We start from the raw sequence: 21,945 nt of genomic DNA, 5'->3' as shown, positions 1-21,945 counted from the left end.
TTGATCTTTTGATCTAATTTAAGAAAGTTTATTGTTTATTGACATACCTGTTGACATATTGCTCTTAGACAAAAGATTACTTTTGGAAAATTATGTTAATTCTCTCAATTGCCCCTGCTAAGAAGATGGGATGGCCTAGCCCCGCCACCAGGACGGGAGTATTTTACAAAGTCCGTAAGCAACTCACATAAGCTAACTTCAATTGAGGATCATAACATTGTTTGCATGCCTTCATTCAGAATCACGAACACGAACATTCTACAAAGAGGGGACCAGACCTCACAAAAAATAAGCCTATTCCAGCCATAAAGAGCACAAATTATAATTTTAAGCCCAGGCACCATTACAATAACAATTTATGCCATCCCAAAAATTCAGGCAAGGTTACATTAGAGAAGCCAACAAAGTAAGCACCACCACAGGCACAGCAACCTAAGATTACACTGCTTCAAAAGGCAGCAGGTTATGCCACCAACACCTGGCTCAATTGCCCCTCCCTCCCTCCCTCCCTCCCTTTCAAACAAAATAACCTGACTACAGAAAAGGTACATCTGATAGGAGCAAAAGCCATCGACTCAATAAGTACTTTAAACTGATAATTTTGCAAGATTTTAAGCTTCAATGCTTGATATTTTTCTGGCCAAAGCCTTGAATAAAATTTAGACTCGGGTTAAAACCTAACAAAACTATCACCATTATCCACACATCAACCCAAATTGAGAATACATAATTGCGCAGAAATCTCCAATAACAATCTATTCCATGCGCAAAAGATTAAGAATAGTTGTATTCTCTTTCATAACTCATAGATCCCAACCAATCATTCTATCTCGCTTACAGCCATAAATTATTGCCAAGGACAAAGGTAATACAAAAGATAGATGCCTTTGCAGGCCATTAAGACGTCAAACAAGGCGATGAAAAGTTAAAATTGCATAACTAGACTGTGACAAGAGCATGTAAAATCAGCCAAACAAAAGAGTCAGAGCAGGGTTGAGTAAGAAATACCAAGTCAAGAACATTGATGAGTGCTTTAATCCCATTCACATCCATGGAATAAATATTGTCCTCCACCCATTTCCCCAACACCAGATCCAGCTCCAGAAACCCTCTCTGCCTGCTCCTGTACAACAACCTATCTTGATGCAAACCCAAAACCAATCAATCATACCATGTTGTCCAAATCAATTCGCAATATCATCTGAAAAGTTCCATAACGTGCAACAGTAAACAATCACAAAAAAAGGACCTGTTGCACAATTGCCTCTTGCTCCCTTCATTGGATAAATCAATGTCTAGGAATTGATTGCTAGCATCGCCATTACCAGTGCCAGAAAAATGTGGCACCCAGTCATTTCGAGGCCTATGCAAAGAAAGGACAAACAAACAACCCATCAAACAACTTCATTTGGACAACAAATCGAAAGGAAAGGCAGCGAGCACAGCAGCGAAAAAACCTGAGAAGGGCCTCGGAGTAGCTCGGATGTCAAGCAGCGATCGAGCTCCGACGGGATGCCGCGGCATGCCTGAAGATTCTGTGAACGCCCATGAGCGACCTCCTCAAGCTGGCCATTTTCGATCATAATCGAGCTCTTCGGTTTACAGGATGACAAGATTGAATTGAAAACGATGCTAATATGGAGGCTGGCAGATTGAAGAAGATGAATCTCCTTTGCACTTGAACTCGTTGGAAAAGTGGTGGTGGAGAAATGGAAATCATGGCCTCTAGAGAGCGAAAACGCTGCTTGAATTAGAGCCTCTTTATATCGGTGGATGGTGCCATTAGAAACAAAAGCAAAATATTCAAGTAATTATGAGAAAAAATGAGGAGAAAAAGAAGGAAAATTTTCAAATAAAGACCTGAAGCTCTCATTCTGACCAAGGGTATCTTCGTCATTTCCTTTTTTCTTTTTTCTTTTCTTTTTCCCCATTTCCTCTTTTTTTTTCTTTGTTGTGGTCGAGTGAAGGTGACAACCCTCGCCCAAATTTGGCAAGTACCGACCTCGCTTGTGGTCGGCGAGGCGTCCCTCGCGGCCGTGAGGGCCCGCCGGGAGGGTCCCCTCGCTTGTGGTCGTCGAGGCGAGGCAACCCTCGTCGGTCCTTGCCAATGGTCGGCAAGGGCGGCAAAAAAAAATACTGTCGTTGAAGAATTGACTTTCCACCAAGTTAAGATATCAAAATCAAGACTATTAACATTCACATCCTTCTTCCAAATACTTATCTAGTTCAGATTTTTCTTCGAAATATTGTTGTCCCATTTGGCTAAGATACATTTCAATCAAAATGTCTGCACCAACCACTGGAGACTTTGCCACGCTCATTGTTCTTGTACTCTTTGACCTCAAGTTGCTTTGGGGGCATACACAAGTGCGATATTGCTCAAACAATAACTTTAGAGATGTCGTTACTTTATCTCCTCAAGTTTCCGCCCGCTTGCTTTCATAAACTTGATTAATCACCCATTTCACATACTCCCACTTATGTCGAGGGTCGAGTATGCAAGCAATGAACAAAGTTAGATTGATGTTGTTCACATTGCCAAAATACTTATTGAATTTGGTCTTCATTTTCTTGGCCACTCCTATCCTCATTCCCACAATATCAATTAATCACCGTAAGAACCCCATATACATCTTTCACCAAATCATTAATAGTGACATAAGAAGTACTCGATACTTTTAAAGTCATGTCATACAACAACTTCAAGAAAGGAAGAATTCCACGGGCATAATCCCAATCACTACTAGTAGGCAACCCTCTCGCCTTGGAAAACTCTTCAACAAATTTGCAATCCCGAGCCTCTAACGAGATAGAAGCCTTTTCAAACTTCAAAGCCGCTTCCAACATCATGTATGTTGAGTTCCAACGAGTCCACATCCAAAACATACAAGACTCTTGGACTCTATATTTCTAGCTAAATGCACCTCTTAAACCATTGCATCCTCGATGGAGAGGACCTCACATAATGCACAGCCGAGCGTATTCTAACAAGTGAATCATCCATTTCTTTCAACCCCTCCCACAATCAAGCTCAATATATGAGCACAACATCTCATGTGGAGTAACTCACCATTCAACAATAGAGTTCCAAGAGATGAGTCTCTTTTTCAAGTATTGAACTCCCAAGTCATTTGAGCTTGCAAGATACATGGTGATAGAAAAGATATTTTTAATTACCCAACCACCCAAGGATCTCTCCACCGCTTTTCCATTCGGTGTCTACAAAATATGCGGTGAGACACATGTAACTGAAGTTTGACACGAGGTCCATGTGTCGCTGGTAAGACATACTCTTGGAGATGTATCAAAAAAATATATTTTCAATTTGTTTCTTTGCTCCAAGTATAACTCATAACAAGCTTGCCTCAAGGTGTTTCTTGTGGGGTTAAAAACTTCGGTTGGATTCTACTCACGAATTGCCGAAATGCCTTATTTTCCACAAACTTGAAAGGCAATTCAGCAATAATAAACATGGCCGCTAGGTCTTTTCGATTAACATCTTGGTCGGATTTCCATGGAACAGACGAACTACCAACCCCAACAAGTTGACCCAATGCACCTTTTTGCCTTTTCTCCACGTTCCCATAAGGATATTGCTTACATCTAGGTAAATGATTATGCATCACACTAGTCCCATGTTTACAGCAAATAGGAAACCCACAAATATCAACATTCAGCTTTGTCTTGGCTATTACCTGTCATTTTAAAGTGTTCCCAAGCGTCAGATCTCGTCCTCCTTCTATCTGGGCCAGCAGATTTACTCATTGAGTCCATCTATCAAAATTTAAGGAATAGCAACTAGAACCTCCAGATAAGACTGCCAAATCAAAATGTGATCTACAATAAGTGAAGTCAGCAATACAAGTAAACTATGATGAGCTTCAGCACAAGCAGGAATATTAAAAAGAAAACAAAAAACAAGGAGAAGAATTTAGCACAGTATGCTACAAAGGAAAATCAGAACAGTGAGAGATAGAGAGGACATCCCAAACTAGAAAAAGAATGCGAGATTCAATGAAGCACCTGCTGATTCTGAATACCAGATGTCAACGCAAAGAAGCCATGTCAAGAGGCATCAACTCCATGCACTAGAACACTATTAGTGCACAGGTTGGAAAAAAGCTTGCTTCCACAATTTACTACAGAGACACTTTCTAGCAAATAAATGCAGCCACTTTGATCCTAGCGACCATGACACCTGAAAGAAACAAACATTATTGTCTAACTACTGACACTCCTCGAGATTAATCGAAGAAGTGGGCAAGCACACAGCCACAAATAACAAATCGAAGCTACGCTGACAGAGGTTCTGCCAAGCAATTCACCAAATAACTAAAATGCATTGGTGAGTAAGTGCCCAAAAGCGCCTAATATTCGAATAAGGTTACGATTCCTTTCAAACCCAGTCAAACATTCTTTAAAGAAAGACCGACTTCATATGAGCCTATATAGCTGATATGAAGTGCAACCAAAAAAAAAAAAAAAAAAATTGGACAGAGGCAACAAATTACCTGATCGGTGAACCCCACGAGTTGGGCTGGAGGGCACTCGCTAAAACCCTAGAAAATCACCGAGAACCGAGAGGGGCCAACAACAGTACCCACAAAGACCGGACAAAAATCACCACGAGATAGACGAAGCTGAGAGAGATGCAAGAGTCTTGCACTGTGTCAAACAGAACCGAGACCATCGGTAGATAAAAGAGGATTACTAGACAAGAATGCGAGAGAAGGCACGAAGAAAAGCCCGACAATCGGTGGGGACGAAGCGAAAGCCTCTCGCGAGCAGTACCTTCCCAAACAGAGAGAGAAGCGCGGATCTCAGGACAGGAATGCCCACACCTTCTTCTTCTTCTTCTTCTTCTGCTTCTCGAGGGGGACGACTGGCTTTGATCAAAATCTGACGCGAGCGCCTGCACCTCAGCTTCCGAGAGCGCTGGAACGAGCGATAGAAGAAAGACACAAAGATGGATCGATGACGTCCTGTTGCACGAGAAGTGTGTCCAAAAACAGATTAATAAGAGCTCACGGATGTTTTAATTGTACTTAATTAGCTTAATTTGAACTTCAAGTTCTGGCCTTTAGCTAACCATAGACTTAAAGGAAATTACTTAAGTCACCGTCCCCCAAAGTCAGACGGTACGAGGTTCAGCTTATGGCCACAAATCTCAATTTGTGTAAATCAGATCACTTGCTGATCTGATTTCGCCATTTTGACTTTTCATTTTTTCCTTTTTATTTTTATTTTTATTGTAAGCTAAAATTAAAAGATAATGTATACAAAATAATTATATTTCTATTTGTTATGTTACAAAGAATTGAGAAAAGCTAAGATTACAATCCGTGAGAGTGACAAATCCATGCACACCATATATACGCGTCATATGCTTGTCGCCTAAACATCCACATCTGATATGTACAATTCAAGTTGCACCGTTAAGTGACGGTACCATCACCCAAGTAAAGTCCTTAAGTATTTTTTTTGTAATTGTAGAAATAATATCCACCGTAATCCTTTTATTTGGCCGGAGAATAATGTTTATTATTTTCAAAGTTGCAACTTGTTGTTTGAATATTATCAATTGGATATGTTTCATCATAACTTTAATTATCTTCTAATTTTAGCCTACAATAAAAACATATAAAAGTAAAAAAAAAATGAAGAGTCAAAATGATGAAACCAGATAAGCAAGTGATGCAGTTTCCACAAACGAGATTTGTGACTAGAAGCTAATTGTCATACCGTCCGACTTTGGGGGATGATCGGCTTAGCTGGATGCTAGACTAAAAAATTGATCGGTTCCCGAGTAAATCCTAAAACCAATCCTTTAGAATTTGTGATGTCATAAGTTTCGAGTTTCACGGTATGTAAGGTAAGTTTTAGATTTCAATAATTGGAAAACTGATTCCAACAAGGTAAGTTTTAGGTGGAATCTGAACTGATCATGGAACTCCTCATCTCTAGTAGAACTTGTTCCTAACTTATCAATTATAGTAATAAAAAAATCTGAGAAAATTTCACACTCAAAAAGGAAATGGGGGGCAAGTACTGTGAAAAGCTAGGAAGCGGGGACACTCTTCGGAGGCATCTATGTCCTATTGGATGTGTGTCAATGTCCAACACGTAGTCAACACTTCGAACACACTAGTCCAAGTATTCGACACGCCTTTTCGAGACACACGAAGTTAATTTTAAACATTTTCAATAAATTAGAGATCAAAATGTAAATCTATCCAAAAAATATACAATTAAATTATTTACCCAATCACCCCAAAATTAATATACCCGGTAAGCCCAAAAAAAAAAAAACAAATCTTGAATCCCTAACATATAAAGAGAAAAAGAAAAAAGAAACTCAATACTGATATTTTTATATACACACGATATTTTATCATGTAAATAAACGTATCCTAACATGTCGAAATTCTTTATTTTTTTAGAAATGACGTATCGTATGTCGTGTCATGTAGTGTGTCATATCGTGTCTTGTCGCATGTCGACGCTAGACGATTGTCACAGAAGAGGTGAGTCTTTTTTTTTGTTTCATAGATTACGTCGTCGTCGCTGCGGTGGTTGTATAATGGTTTATATGGAGCAATGTGTGCGTTGCATTGCTTCATTGTTAAGAGACTGCTGTTCTCGAAGTCTGCCTGAAGCTCGTGGTGGAGCCTCCTGCCATTCGAACTCACCTTTACTTACGAAATTTGTTTTGAGGCCCGGAGTCACTTTGCCTCCAATTTTCTGAAGTTGCTTTGACTGAGCTGCTGTTCTTCTGCTTGTATTCCGTAGAGTGGTGTTAAATTTCGGATTTACTTCGTTCAATTTCAGAGCAGCAATGGTGACGTGTGCTGCTACTGAAGAAATAGAAGCTGAGAAATCTATGATTGAGAAAGACGTCGTAAAATGGCTCTTGCGTAACTATTTTGGACTTTAGTGTCATGACAATTCGAAAGAACGGGCATAGTTTCGTGCTTTAGCTACAAAGACAGGCACGTCCTGGGCACGCGTGATCGATCTCCATGCAATCACCTAAGCAATCTTGGAATTTGGAACCACTCGATCGTCGTTAGATCGATAGCAACTTGTTTGGTTTCCCTTGGCCAATCCATGGAGGGGTGGACGCTTTTCCTCCACCGATGCCGGACTAAACTACACGTGGCGCATCATATCACTAAACTCGCCTTTTAAATGGGAAAATGGATCGTCAAGCCTGTGAAATCGATGATGGATAGCGTAACTCTTTCTTTCTTTCTTTCTTTTCACACCGGCGGTGTATGCTCTAATGTTCCCAATTGCCAATCACTAAACGAACATATTGATCTACCCGCAAATGATTTAGGTCGGATCACTAATATGATCGAGCAAGGAGCATCTCAAGTGGAATCTGTCATTGCTATATTTGATTAAGGGCTCAATACCGAAAAAAAAAAAATCTTCAACTTTAACATATGTCCCAGCTATATCAAAACTTTTTTTGTCTCATACGTAACACTCAACTTTTACTTTTGTCCTAATTCTATCGACATAATACAAAAAAAAAAAAAAACCAACTTTAGCATTTGCCCAATTATATCCAAAACTTTTTTTGTCTCATAAAAAAATCTCAAATTTTTACTTTTATCCCAATTCTACCACCATTAGCTTTCCTTCTATAATCATCATTAGTTAATCTTACGTAGCGTTTTCATTTCGCTAATGAATTATAACTCAAGAAAATTGATATGAAAAAAAAAAAAATCCATAACTTCTCTTTTGTTGTATACTTTCCCTTCACATTGCCCGAAGATACAGAGCCATCAAGACGGCTCGTTTTGGATTCTCCCCCGCACTCAACAACCCGATAAACGGGGCTAAATGTGGAGAACTGATTATTTGGACAAACAATCTCAAATCTCGTCGTCCGTGAAAACTATTATTTCTGAATTTCGAAGATGTATTGATAAGTTGAGCGAGAAAATTCGAGTCGTGTAGGATTAACTAACGGTAATTATGGACGCAAGATTAAAGGTGGTAGAATTTGGGAAAAAGTAAAAGTTATGGGCTTTTTTATGAGGCAAAATTTTTTTTTGGATATAATTGAAATAGATGCTGAAATTGGGATTTTTAGGTATTAGGCCGGTAGAATTGAGGTAAAAGTAAAAACTGCCGATTTTTTATGAGACAAAAAATAAGTTTTGGATATAATTGAGATAGATGCTAAAATTGGAGGTTTTTTTTTTTTTTGAGTATTAGGTCTATTTAAAAGCAACTTATTGACCAAAAAAAAAAAAAAGGAAATAATAACAGGAAAAGAACATAAGAAAATCTAGTCCGGCAAGTGGATGAACCGGCTTTTGCTTGGGATCTTGTGACCCACGCAGCCGTCCGACACATTAGATAAGAAGAGTTGGCCCAAGGTGGTCGAGGTGCGCTTATGAGCACGTCGTGCTTGCTTTTGACGTACCCAAGAAAGTGGATAAGAAGAGTTGCGCCGATTGACCTCGATTTGGAGGTACCTGACGAGACTCAGGATGGAACGATCCCGTTTTGGATTTGGGCTATGCTAGGCCCATTTAACCTAATGGGCTGGTCCAAGCCCGAATAATGGTCTCGGCCCATCATTAAGAATCTTTGGGCCTCGGCCCTAAAACTTAGATCAATGATTTATCGGTGACCCAATCCGGCCCAATGGCTGGCCGACAACGGCTGACCATTGGCCCATAGCTTTTAAAAATAAAATAAAATAAAATAAGCTAAATGTGGCTAGTAAAACTTTTTTTTTTTGTTTGGGTCAAAGTCCAGTGAAACATGTCACACTTTTAAACGCTCTGGCTTAACATTTTGTCAATTTCATTTGTTTCCTTTCTTTGTTACAATTGAATCGCGTTTCGGATATTGCTATGACAATAACGACAAGGACCATGCCAGATCATCTCAACTCAATCCGGACTTCACCGTGCAATTAATGCGGAACTCGTAAGTGAGTTTAACGCTTTTGAATCCTCATTGTTTGCTAAGTGGAATGCTAAATGAATGGTGGCTGTCCTTGCCCTAGTGGATGATAAAGTTATTACTGGTGATAATTTTCATAAAATCAAGGCTCTCGAGCAGCACTTGAATGTGAAGTTTGGCACCGAGGATTTGGGACACTTGCGCTGTATTCTTGGTATAGAGATGGCTTACTCCAGTAAAGGATTATTTGTCAATCAAAAGAAATATACTCTTAACTTGTTAAAAGAGATCGGGAAACTTGAAACTACTCCTATGGAGTCTCTCGTGAATTATGCTAGTAAATTTGTTGACAACGTCACCGCAATTACCCGACATTGGTTTGTTTCAAAGGTTGGTTGGACGGCTGATCTACTTAACCATTACTCGGCCGGATGTCGCTTAAGCCGTTAGCTATGTAAGCCACTCCATGCATGCTCATACTGAAGGACACATGGCTCTTGTGGATTGCATATTTTGATATCTAAAATCTAGTCCGGGTCGGGATATTTTGATGAAGAAACATGGTCACACTAGTAGTGAGGGTACAATGTACAAAGTCATGACCTCAACTACAAGTGAAATGATTTGGCTTCGATTGCTTGTGCAAGAATTGGGGTTTGGAACTCCTAAGTCTTATGCTTCAAATTCAGTTTCCATACACGAACAAAACATATAGAAGTCGATTGACACTTTGTTCGTGAGAAGGTTCAAGACAAGACAATTAAAACTCCTTATATCCGTAGTGATGAGCAACTTGTAGACGTATTCACCAAGGCTCTCTCTGAAGGTGTTTCCTAGAATATGGTATCCAAGTTGACCACCGAGGACATCTTCGCTCCAGCTTGGGGAGAGAGTGTTGGAACAATAAGGATGCCAGATTGTCCTAAGCCCCACATTGTAGGAAATATAGCTGGGTTTTTGGGATAGTGTTAGTTACAAATTAATGACTATAACCCATTGTATTTTTCTCTATTAAGAGATAACAAATCCTCCCCAAAGGTAACAAGATGAACTGGAAATTTACCTATGAACGTATGCTATTATTCTCCTGGTCATCTGAACCACGAGTGTTCCTCTTCTTTTCATCATTAAAACAGGGACACCATTAGACATTCTATTTGATCGTAATTTAAGTGTCATTGTCTCTCTGTCATTGTTCTCTAATATGATTCAATAGAATGAACGTTTTCATTAATTCTCCTCAATCGATTTTTTTTTCAATATATAACAACAATTAGTTAAATTGGTTTGAATATTTCATTAAAAATATTTAATATTTTTGTTGTATATAGCAATATCACCTATAGAGGGGTGAATAGGTAATTCTAACCAAAATGAAACTTAATGCGGAAATATAATAGTTTCAAGACACGACTGAACAAAACCAATAAGAGTACGTGCAAATAAACTAATATAAGAATTCTGGGAAGAGAATATTGCACGCAGTATTTATAGTAGTTCGGCTTGTTAGGCCTACGTCCACTCTCCCATGATGACAGCCGACTGGCTAGATTCCACTAGAATGAATTCAATGAGGTTACAAGAGATGATACTCTCAATCGCTATTACAAATCCTCACAATGAAATAACTTTGAGCTCTTTTAAAAAAGAATGTGCATCTAAAACATTCAGCCTTTTGAATTAAATGTTCTCTCACTATCTCTGCTGGTCACCACGGATCTTCTTTTATACTCATTTACTTCCAAACTAGCCGTTGAACAAACCTTCAAAGGATCGCATCAATCATAGATTCAACGTCATCAATAGTAATTGAACGAGACCGTATCTCAAGAAGATATGGTAGCTGTTGGAGTAAACTCTGAACTCTTCAGATTCGATTGCCCATACAACTAAATCTTTAGTTTCTAAAAGTAGAGTGAATCAAATAAACAGCAATTCTTCATTTCTAGGAAGTGATATCCAATCGTAAATATTCTCCTAATTTGATTGAAGAATAATCTTTTCAATCAAATATCACGAACTTCCAAAAATGATATCGCCAATATCGAAAACTTGTCAAACGTGAGTCTTGGGAATATGCATGGAAAATATTGCAGAATTTGAACTATATGGAGAAGCAGTCTTTAGAAGGAGATTCTTTGAATCGAACAAACTTTAAACAATTGTCTGTGAGATTCAATAAAGTCCTTCTGACATGTCATACTCCATTTGAACTACTTCAAAAGCAAATACATGACTACTTCCATTTAAGTCTCGAATGTCGAATTAAATCAATATGAGCTTTTGTTCACTTGTTCTCCCGCAATAAGAAGTTAATAACCATTATAAAGATTCTCTCCGAATAAGTATAGTTTTGTTAGAATCAAAATATTCAAAAGGAGGGTTTTCTTCGACAATTTTAAGAGGAAAAAAAGAGGGGGACTTGGACCAATCGTCTGGCACGGCCCGTACTAGTACAACATGAGACCAAAAGACAAGTACGCCTCTTGATAGTCTATAGTAGCGGTAAGCATGAGTCAGATAGGAAGGGTCTAGACCTAGATCCCGAAACCGACCATGTTATAATCGGTTTCCAATTTTTTTAACCTAGAACCAACCATGTTTGCCCCGAAACCTGTTTTGGAACCGACCTTGTTTTTCAATCTGGTTCTAGGGTTTACCCGAGAACCTGTTTTCCTTTTGTTTATTTTTCTGATTTTATTTTTTCCATCAAAATAATATGCTTGCTTTGGATAGCTACGTCGGTATCGGTGAGATGCAACATAGAGGAGACAACGAGAGGCTATGGTGGTTAGTCCGGCAACAATGAGACAAAAGGCCACGACGAGTCGGTGACAACGAGGGGCGAGTTGATGGTGGCGACAATGAGAGAGAGAGAGAGAGAGAGAGAGAGAGAGACGAGATGAGAAACACGAAACAAAGGAGGGGAGGCAAGGGTGGCAAGTGAGGTTAGGATTTCTTTTTTTAAAAAGTAGCTAAAAATCAATTCTAAAATCGGTCAGGGTAAATCTCCACTAAAATTGGGAACCCCACCAGTTTCAATCGGTTCCCAAAGAGTGGAACCGGTTCCTAGACCGGTTTGAATGTAAACCGATTTTCGGCACTATTTTTCGGGTGATCCGACCAGGGTTCTGAATAAACCCGATCCGGTTGCACACTCTAGTCTCCGATGAAGGGGAAAAGACATGATCACATGAGCACAAGGCAAGATGAGACAAGGTTTACCAACTTTAAGGATTTGATTTGACTACACTGGGAAAAGGAAAAAAACATTCTTTACAATGGCTACTCTGATCCATCAAATTCCCCCTTCTTCCTAGAACCGATGGTTACAGCCAGGATGAGAATTACCCTCTATCCTCTCCTATCTGATTTTGACTATTTTGTCTATTTGCAACTTTAACTCTCTCATCCTCCACTTCAAAAGGGCCTAAAACACTTCCTGCACTCTCTCTCTCTCTCTCTCTCTCTCTAACTCAATTTTCTGGGGCAACCATCTACAGCTTATAGACAGAGCATGTACACATCTACCAGTAAGACTGAGACTCGAAGATCGGAAGTTAGTGGCTGCCGCGCCCCCTGGCCCTTTCTAACAGTAGAACATCACCTTCTTCACGTTCTCCTTCAAAGCTGGCAATGGCCTCACGCCTGACTCTCCGGTCAAGCGCACACCTTTGGTTTTGTGATCTCCGCCGCCGCCACTCCCCGTCGATCCATTCTCTTGTGCCTCCGGCTCCATGTAGAAGCGGGCTCGGAAAGCAGCCAAGTGTGCGTAGTACGCAGGAGGCACTGCAATGAACCCAGGCGTCCAGTTAAAGACATGGTAATGCAATGATCACATGTTCTTGATAGTCAACGTGATAAGGGTTAGCTTACCAACTGAGACCGAACGCGTGCATCTTGCATATGTGTAGCAGAGATTGTTCGTCAACGACTGAATTCCATCTGCTGTAAAATTATTCTCATCCCATAGGACGTGATAATGAGCTGGCCGACTTGTTCCCTATCAATGAGCAAGGAGACGCACAAAATTAACACCTTTGATATTCCGCAAAGAAAATACAATATATATCTTCTATGACCACGTACTTGGACGTAGAACCACATTGGAAGGACTATGTACAAACAATTTGATCATATCCACTCAAAGTCTAAAGAAAGTAGTGATGCGACATTTCTTCGAGTCTTACTTCCAAATTACAATTTGAGGTCCAATGTACAAATCTCACATACAAGTAACCAATAGTGTTGCATTTCAGTCAAATAAGGATAAATTGATCACAATAAAAATTGCTTCCCTGAACTTCTCATTTCCTACTCACTAGGTGCGTATAATATGCAAGTCTTCTCCTGATGGCCCCCTCATCAAATTAAGATCCTGGCTGCAAATTCAATTGCCAGTCACAGGAGGACCGAAAGGTCAATTGCCTAGATGGTTCAGTACTATAACCTGTTTACCTCAGAATAGTTCGCAATTTCTACCCAATAATGGCAGGAAACGAAAAATCGCAGCCTCGCTGTGACTATATTGTCCACATGTTTGGCCATAAGATTGATACTTCCTGTTACTTTATTCTCCAATGCTATATTCAATGTCCACCTAACATATTCTCACTTCACAAGAAGGTGATTATATCTACCAAGCACTGGTTCCTACTGAAAAATCCTTAGTTTCTGTCCAAAATACTGTGAGAGGAAACTTTTGAAGCTCCTAGCACATCTGTTCCTTTACCGTTTGGTGAGGGACGCTTGATAAATAGGAAAGGATCAAGCAAAGAAATTTACCTGAATTCCAGCATGACTACAAAGGTAAAAGTCAAATTCTGTGGGATGGCAAATCTTTGAATCAACCACGGTACCTAAAACAACAAATTTGACAATGTCACATTTCCAAAAAGAAGCAAAATGGTGCAGGTATGTGAAGATGAAACTTTTTCATTTACCGGGAAGAATATTGCCACTCTTATCAATGCTGCTTCTGTCTCTATGATTGTTAGCAAACAACCGTGTATGGTGTCGTTTTTGCACCACAATGAAAGTTACAGGCGGTTGATAGTTTGGTTCTAGTGAAGCACAAGCCTGCAAGTATTTTTCCAAGGGCAACGGTAGATTCAGTTCTATATGAAGTAGATAAAGACGAAAAAAGCATATATGTATATGTACACAAATCCTCACCTTTCTGATCGCATCCAATTCATACAAGAGAACTTGATAGAACTGTCCTTCACTTACGCCATCCCTGCACATTTCATAAAGTAATATGAGTATCGAACAGCTAAATGAAAAATGGATGAACCTACCTTTACTTAAAAAAACAAAACATTGCATAACATGTATCACTCGCTCGAAAAAAGAAGAAGGAATTACACCCACATCACCAGCAGCAATGAACAAGACAGTAAAATTTTTCACTCAATTTACAAAACAATAGCAGAAAGAAAATATTTAGACTACAGAAAACACATACTTGGATCATCCCTCTTCTTATCAGTTATTTATACAAACACCCTAAGCTGAGGATCCATAACATATTTAGTTGGGTACAAAACAAGGATTCAAATTTAGCCTTTAAGAACATACAGTGAACAATGTTAAGGACGATATGAACCTGTAAAATATTATCCTCAGCGGCTTCTGCCCCGTTGCTTTTCTAAAAGACACCAAAAGATCCCTGTGTGAAGACAACACACGAGATAAGGATTAGAGTCCCCCTTTGTGCCACGCAAGAAAAGCAGTTCTAACCAAGTTAGAATCTAATGCTCAGGATATCCTTGTACCTGATCATGCCCCCACTAACAGTTCCATGAACTGGATCATTCCATGTTTTGTACAAGTCTTGGATAAGTTCCTGTCTGTGAGCTTGAGCACAAACAAGTCCTGCGTATTTTGTAACTTCAGGCCAGTCCTGAGATGCTACTACCTACATAAAGAACATCATTTATAAGAAAAGGCTGTGTTACTAACATTTATGCGCTCAAGACTGTAGAGATGCGGTAAATTGATCAGCATATGTACAGCAGCTATTGAGGGGCTAGAGTCTTCCCCGTTCTCCGGGTGGGTCACATCTGCTCCGAATATTATAGTTGGTATGTCACTAACTAATGGAATTCTGCAGCTAATTGCATCCAAAAGAACAGTATTTCTGCCACCCATCTGCACAAAGACAAATTTTACATGAAAGTCTGAAGAGAAAGGTAGCATACAATCAATCACGATGACGAAGACAACCAATCTAAGAGCAGGCCACTTCAAACAGTGGACATGGCTGAAGAAAGATTCGTGGAAATTAAAGGATATCAATTGCCATTAAAACATGTGAAATTAGCAAGAAATATGTGCAGATCTTTCCATTGTTTTTGGAAATAGCAAAAGATCAGAAGTTTCAAATCACCTTAACATTGATCTTCAGGGATACATTTGCCAAGTACTGCTTGGTGATCTTGAAAACATGCTTTGTGAGACAGCATTGCGATATTATACCAAGATCAGTCTCGCATATTCTTTTGAGTTCCCCTACATCATATTAATGGAAAAACGTCAGTTTTATAGTTTAAAACTAATTTCACTGACCCAACATTGCGCCAAATAGCTTGTACGGCCTACCATATAAGGAGCCATTATTGTCAGGCAAAATTGCCAATAAAAGCTCTAGTTCTTTTCCTTTGGTTTTATTCATGCATGCATGGTAAACATGCTTCAAAGCTTTCTCTACTTGCTCTGGCTTCGCGTTATGGATGGGTATGACGGGCTGAGTATAAAATTCCTTCAAACAGAAAAAAAAAGTATTGAAACTTTTAGTCAAAGGAATAACACGAAAAAACCAGAAAAGGATAAAAGAAAAAGAAAGGAACACCAAAACATATAAAAAAGAGTCCTATGCAAGTGTTTTTTTTTATCAAGGATAAGGAAAAGAGTACCACCATTCCAGAAACTTGACACATTTGAGCGAGTTCACTGCAGAACCCCTTTGCAACACTTTCCTGCACACTCCTAGAGAAGTTGATACACGCCCACCGATTGACAGTCATACCATTTATCATTTTCTGCACATTATAAACAGAACAACTTCGAGCTGAAGCAGTACGAGCATCGAAAATACACAAAACAACTTCTAGACCAATAAAACGAGAGCTAAAAAAGCACCATGCAAGTTGAAATGAATCTTTAGTGAAGACTTCTTATTTCAACATCTACAAACTTTCACTGATTGACATGAAAAACTTTCTTTGTTTCTATAATTGTAGTTGTAGAACTATGATGCAACTGTCCCTGCTGCATTCAATTCATAATAAATGAAGATGAATATTATACGGGTGCTGAGATACCTTGTTCATCATATTCCACTGACCAACTTGAGGCAAACAATCCTTCTCTTTTCCAGTTTCGTGATATTTCAACTGCAAATATGTGTCATTACAAGGGAATCATATGAACTTCCTGCCCATCATATGCAATGTAAGAGAAAAGGTTTAAAATATTACCCAAGGGGCTGGAAGGATACGAGCTTCGACAGATGCCAGCTTTTCACTGATCTTGATCCCAAATTCCTTGGCATAAGGGTCTTGATCATAGGCATTGTGTTGAACAGTCTGCACTTGTTTACATGATCCAAAAATGAATAATAAGCCCATCAAGACATAAACAGCCAAGTTCAAGTGGGGAAAAAAGCTACTCCTCTAAATAATACAGCGCGATAGAATATAGTAGAAATACAAGACCGTTGAGCCCAACTCAAAAACCAGAAAATTGAAATTGGATATTGATATACGTTTCCCTTCTTTTTAACCTTTACAATAGAAAAGGCTGTCCTACTCTGGATGTCCATGGAGCGGTGTGCGAGTCAATGTTCCCCATCCTGCCCTGCACCCTTCCCCTCTTCCCCATTCCACTTAACACAACTATTTGGAGTACCCCACCCCGTTTGCACTTTTCTTTAAGAACCTTAAATCTCAGTCAAAATCCTAAATGAGACATTCTGATAGAGATTTCTCTATATCAAATTTAACAACTAACTTAATAAGACAATGATTTTGACCAAGATTTCTTAAAGGAATATAAAATATGTGCAAGACATTCTAAAAGAGAGTAATTTAGCGTTCATACCAGTAACAATATGAATAACAAATGTTGCTTTCTATTCAGTATTTACCCAAAAACAAGAAAGAATCATATCCAGGACGAGGCCACAGAAGTCCCTGCTCAGAGGCAGAAATTCCATCCCCACCCCCAGGAGAAACAGGGTGGACTCCAACAGGACATTTGCCGTTCCTCTTGGGCCATTAGGTATGCGTTGTTATCTAGGAACCATAGCAAAGACGGTAGAGTGGTGTAGCCACGCGACGCACGTTGGATTTCCCAAACCATCAAGTGCTAACAAGCAAAATTTCGGGCCATCCACCCAGACTCAGGCTAAGGTCTTATCTAATCTAAAAAGTTTAGTATATTTCATGACTTGGAATTTGCTGAGGCAGCTTTCACACAAAAATAAGAAAAAAGCCTGCCCTGACCAAAAGGTTGGCTTCATCAACTTGTGTCTGCTACAGATAGAAGCAATTAAGAATGAATGTCATGAACAAATAGAATACGGACTCCATCTGGATTCACTAACGAGGAAGACGGTGTGTGCCAAAAACATGATTGATGAGATGCATCCAAGGTATGATAAAGACAAAAGTCTTGATTTTTAGTCTTAAAGCAAATGTTCTTGGTTTAATGATTGAACCGATGACATGCTTGAGATGACAGTGATATATCATGATAAGTCAACAAAAAAAATATACCAGAAGGCTATCTTTATATTATAAAAGACGAAAAAAATAAAGTAATAATACCCGGAGAATATCATTTTCACGATCCCTAGGTCTTTGGCATGTAACTTTTAGAAGGGCGGTAATTTGCTTCTCGTTCAACCTTTTTGTATATCGTTGCCCATCAACAATTTTGCATGCCTGACAAAGTCAAAGTAATGTAAATTATGTTAGGAAAGCATTAGCAAAAGTTTCCCCAGAAGGAATTTATTTGACAATCTGTAATAATTTGTTACCTCCATGGGTAAATAGTTTGCCTTCTTTTGATTTCCTACTTGGAGGCAAGGAAGGTGTGTATGCAGTATTGTAAAGCCATACATCTCTTGAAAGTATTCCACGACAGACTTCATGTTCAAATTGTCATCAACAGGAAATCTAGAAACCAATGTTTGAGACATGCCAATAACGGAGAGATTTAGCTTATTTTCAACTATAGATGGCTCCAGTTTACTGTCAGGACTTTCATGTGACAAGTAAAGAGTGAAAACTTACACTAGCTCTCTCGTTGGCTGAGATGTCAACCCTGAAACACGGTACTTTCTCCGTACGCTCCCTCTGTGCGTCACTTCAACTTTTACCCCTCGAAGGGCCTTTTTAATCTGGCAGAATATTTTTCATCAGAGAGAGCAAGTACACCATCACATATTCATTAAGATATAACCATTTATTTTCAATAGATCAACCAGACACTGAGCCAACTTTGTGTTGATCTCAAAGAGGAAACGCATTATGGAGTGCCTCGGCAAAACAATCCATGGAAAAACACAACTTATTGTGAGAACTACCCTTTTAAAAGATAAAATTTCAACAACTGATTGATTTGATCCACATCATGCCACTCCATAATTTACTTTCTCCAATATCTAGCCTTCACAATACCCCAACTTTGCGAAGTCGACTCATAGACATCATGTAAGATAACATACCTTGATGCGATCAGAATCAGATAATTGCCTCGTCAGGACATCTTTGCCTAGAAGCTGGGCCACGAACTCTACCACAGGAAGAGGCTCAATAAACGCAGCCGAAGCCATATCTGTGATGTACAAAAGAATTCTCAAAGAAGATAAAGGAAGCAACGTGGTGTATCAAGGGACCAAATCCTCTAGTTGGTTTGGCTTAAAGAGTGAAATCAATTTGGTCCAATTACCAATATTCAGGGATAAACCCATTTGAGTAGGCCTAATGCTCTGGTAAAAACCACACCATGATTCCAAGCCATCACCAAGCTGTTGGGGTGTTCGTATATTGGGTGAGAAAAATGAGCGACCAATGGGGCAAAACCTGCATACGTTGCATCCTCAAAAAAGTCATTTCTTTAGGGTGAGGTGGAAACTCTATTATAAGAGGATATTATTTACCTTTTCGTGGAAAGCTCCCTCAAAACGATATCAAGTACCTGAAGCGCTTCCTGAGGGGCGTCAGCACGCTTACCAGCTAGGAATTGGCTTAAGTGGTGCATGTTTGCACGAGCAACATACTTAATAACAACCTTATATGTTCTTTCTCTCCTGAAAAATTGCAAAAAATGCCCAAGACTTGAGCATAAGAAAGAATTTTGCCAATGCAACTCTCTACGATTCAGTGACTAAGCAATTTAAAATCTAGAGTAATGCCTAACGCACGCAAAGTATAATGCTTGAAAGTCTATCATTTCCTACATTTTTCAAGGCAGATTCCAAGTGAATTTTGCGTAAAAAGTAACTCTATAAAGAGATTATAAACAGAGATTTCGATGTCATAAAAACTTACTTGGGTCCATTAACTCCATCCTCTTCATCTAAGAGCTTAATGGTGAACTCCTTCCAAGCAAAGGGAAGCTCACCGGCAGTGTACAGACTCTTCCTCCCATCATAAGCAGGCAATCTCATTCCCAAGTCAGATTCTCTATACAGCCTCAGCAACTCTGCCATGATGGCTCTGTTCACAGTCCTTGATGCCACTTCTGGTGTTATGCTGACCTGCCATGAGCACATAGACGGAGTCAGGAAAAAAAAATCAGATAGCTGAGCAAAACAATAAGAACAAAACTCTGAAGCGCAGATGTTTCTATCTACAGCTAATCAAATTAAAACCTCTGAAAAGGACAAGGCAAATTGAAAACCACTTTCATTGTCAGCTCCAAATGTAAAAGACCACAAAAGATAAAGAAGAAAAAGACGCCATGTGACGACATCAAACTACATTGTCTGTCAGATTGAGGGTCCCAACTGTTGTATCACAGATTAACAACTATCTCAAATTTATCTTCTGCAAATCTCAGCAAGCAGACATGTTTTCAACACCCAGAGGAAAAACAAGAAAAGGAAAAAACACGAAAATCGCCCCATTTTAGAGAACAGGGCTACTTACATCATACTGATTCAAGTCTTTCTCCGGCAACTCTGCAAAAAAATGGTTGGCCTTCACAATGCACCGGGTCCCAACTTGCCCAAACCCGGGCCTGCGAGTCAAGCTCAAGGACCGGCTCGAGGTCGGGAAATCCACCCGGTTCCCACCACCATTCTGTGGGCACCCGTTCGGAGCCCTCCGCACGACAATCTCTCCAGTGCACGGCCGAGAGCTCGGCCTCGCGCAGACGTCACCTTGGTCGGGCTTCCGCTCGCCTCTCCCTCTCCTCCTTCTCCCTCTGCTCTTCGAAGGAGGTGATGAGGTCGGCGGGCCCTTGCCGTTCTGCGCGGTCTTCGGGGACTTCTGAGACTGATTATTCATGGGATTGTGCAGGTGGGTGGTCTTGGTGACAAAGGGTTGGTGGTGCTGCTCTGCGCTCTCTTTCATTTGCCTCGTAGGCATCTGCTTGGGATAACTGAAACTCCAAACAGACGTCGCAAATAGTACCGACTCCCCTTGGCCTTGGCTTATTTCAACAGACTCGGAACTATCTCGTCTGAGAGAAAAATAAAGTTGATGAAAAGAATGAGAAAAAGGTAAAATCTTGCATGTCAGAGAGATGGCTACAATTGCAGAACAGTGGATGAATGGAAAATCTCATCAATGAGTGTGTGAAATCTTGGGGTCAGCTTCGGCACGCAATGGTTCAGAAGAAGAGAGGTGGAACAAAGACCACCCTTTGTTGCAGATTACAAGCATTACTATTTCTTCGCAAAGATTGGAAAACACAGTCAATTTTTACCTCTGATTCAGCACACAGATCACACCAAATTTTCAAGCAAAAGTGAGGATAAATTAATGCTACAGGCCCAACCAACATCGAGCACAAATTTTTCTCCTTTTGGCCCCTGGTAATGTCAGCTGAGAAAATCTTCAAAGACCCAGCAAAAGAATCAGCATGAAAGAGAACAGAAACCTCACGAACGCGAAGACAAAGCTGACAGTCAACCCCGAAACTAATGAAACTTGTTTTAGATGCTTCTTCTATTCGGTAAACCAGTGATCATGAATCGTTGAAGACGAGAATCACAAGGCAAGAAGACCCAAAAATAAAAAATAAAGAGATGAAATGCAAAAAGAATTTCTGGTTTTTTAATAAACGGAGAATACCCGTGTGTGGTTTTCTTAATGGAACCTAACAAACGGAAAGTACCCAGAAGACAAAACTGGGATCCAATCCTGTCCCCGACCAAAAACCGAAAAATTTGTGTTGGGAAAACATCGAGTGAGACCAACCAGATACAAACACCAACATAATTTGCTTAAAAAAAAATATTTTTTTAGCTAGGAAAGAAAAAAATTGGAAAGGACGAGTCGGTTGGGGAGAGAGAGAGAGAGAGAGAGAGAGAGAGAGAGAGAGAAATGAGAACACATAGAAAAGAACAAAAACGAAGCACAAGGAATAAACCTTGAAAAGGGCAGTGAAATCACTATCTGAAGGATACGGCGAAATTAAATGCTAAGAAGCTAGAGCGGCTCACATAAACAAACATTATTGATAACCCATAACAAGCCGAGAATTTACTAACTCACCAACCAAACGACGACCCCAGCAAAATGAGCTCTCCCTAGCTCAGCACACGAAGAAAGCAGAGGACTTGGTCTCGCAATGTGCAGGTTCAGAGAAGAGAGGGAGAGAGTTTTATAGCGTAAGATGTGTCTGATTCAAACACACACACAGAGTGAGAGAGGGAGGGAGAGAGAGAGGGGCAAAAGGTTGGTCTTTCTGGGAACTGGAGAGATTCAAAGTTGGAGAGAGAGAGAGAGAGAGTGTGTGGGGGTTACTGGGTTAGAACAGAGGGACATGAAATGGGCT

The 21,945-nt window shown here is 39.8% G+C and overlaps 1 protein-coding gene, 1 long non-coding RNA gene and 1 pseudogene across 7 annotated transcripts in view; 1 reads left to right on the top strand and 2 right to left on the bottom strand.

Moving 5' to 3' along the window:
* The window catches only part of LOC115748707, a 3,381-nt pseudogene extending 1,808 nt beyond the window's left edge, over positions 1-1,573 (bottom strand).
* LOC115748708 overlaps positions 1-1,765 on the top strand; it is an 11,160-nt gene extending 9,395 nt beyond the window's left edge. Inside the window, exon 4 of the long non-coding RNA XR_004016247.2 lies at positions 1,755-1,765. This is a non-coding gene — a long non-coding RNA (uncharacterized LOC115748708). The remainder of the gene's footprint in view (positions 1-1,754) is intronic.
* LOC115748698 (protein argonaute 10) overlaps positions 1-21,945 on the bottom strand; it is a 22,163-nt gene extending 218 nt beyond the window's left edge. Inside the window, exons 1-22 of one of the 6 annotated variants that reach the window (XM_030685284.2) lie at positions 21,659-21,945; positions 20,091-20,620; positions 19,491-19,699; positions 19,100-19,249; positions 18,889-19,022; positions 18,665-18,774; positions 18,231-18,337; positions 17,975-18,113; positions 17,763-17,879; positions 16,413-16,520; positions 16,257-16,328; positions 15,852-15,974; positions 15,535-15,694; positions 15,323-15,444; positions 14,947-15,084; positions 14,709-14,851; positions 14,540-14,602; positions 14,107-14,170; positions 13,875-14,010; positions 13,717-13,790; positions 12,808-12,934; positions 12,156-12,720 (exon numbers count right to left, since the gene is read on the bottom strand). In XM_030685284.2, the coding sequence (XP_030541144.2) occupies positions 12,521-12,720; positions 12,808-12,934; positions 13,717-13,790; positions 13,875-14,010; positions 14,107-14,170; positions 14,540-14,602; positions 14,709-14,851; positions 14,947-15,084; positions 15,323-15,444; positions 15,535-15,694; positions 15,852-15,974; positions 16,257-16,328; positions 16,413-16,520; positions 17,763-17,879; positions 17,975-18,113; positions 18,231-18,337; positions 18,665-18,774; positions 18,889-19,022; positions 19,100-19,249; positions 19,491-19,699; positions 20,091-20,531 (2,937 nt within the window). In that variant the 5' untranslated portion in view covers positions 20,532-20,620; positions 21,659-21,945 and the 3' untranslated portion in view covers positions 12,156-12,520. Of the gene's footprint in view, positions 1-12,155; positions 12,721-12,807; positions 12,935-13,716; positions 13,791-13,874; positions 14,011-14,106; positions 14,171-14,539; positions 14,603-14,708; positions 14,852-14,946; positions 15,085-15,322; positions 15,445-15,534; positions 15,695-15,851; positions 15,975-16,256; positions 16,329-16,412; positions 16,521-17,762; positions 17,880-17,974; positions 18,114-18,230; positions 18,338-18,664; positions 18,775-18,888; positions 19,023-19,099; positions 19,250-19,490; positions 19,700-20,090; positions 21,238-21,658 lie in introns of those variants that run through there. The other 5 variants (XM_048275786.1, XM_030685281.2, XM_030685279.2 and 2 more) reach the window with 5 other exon arrangements.

This window comes from Rhodamnia argentea, chromosome 1 (genome assembly GCF_020921035.1).
Source record: "Rhodamnia argentea isolate NSW1041297 chromosome 1, ASM2092103v1, whole genome shotgun sequence".
Classification (NCBI taxonomy): domain Eukaryota; kingdom Viridiplantae; phylum Streptophyta; class Magnoliopsida; order Myrtales; family Myrtaceae; genus Rhodamnia; species Rhodamnia argentea.
Note: the sequence above shows the minus strand (reverse complement) of the source record. Positions and strands in the feature narration are given on the sequence as shown.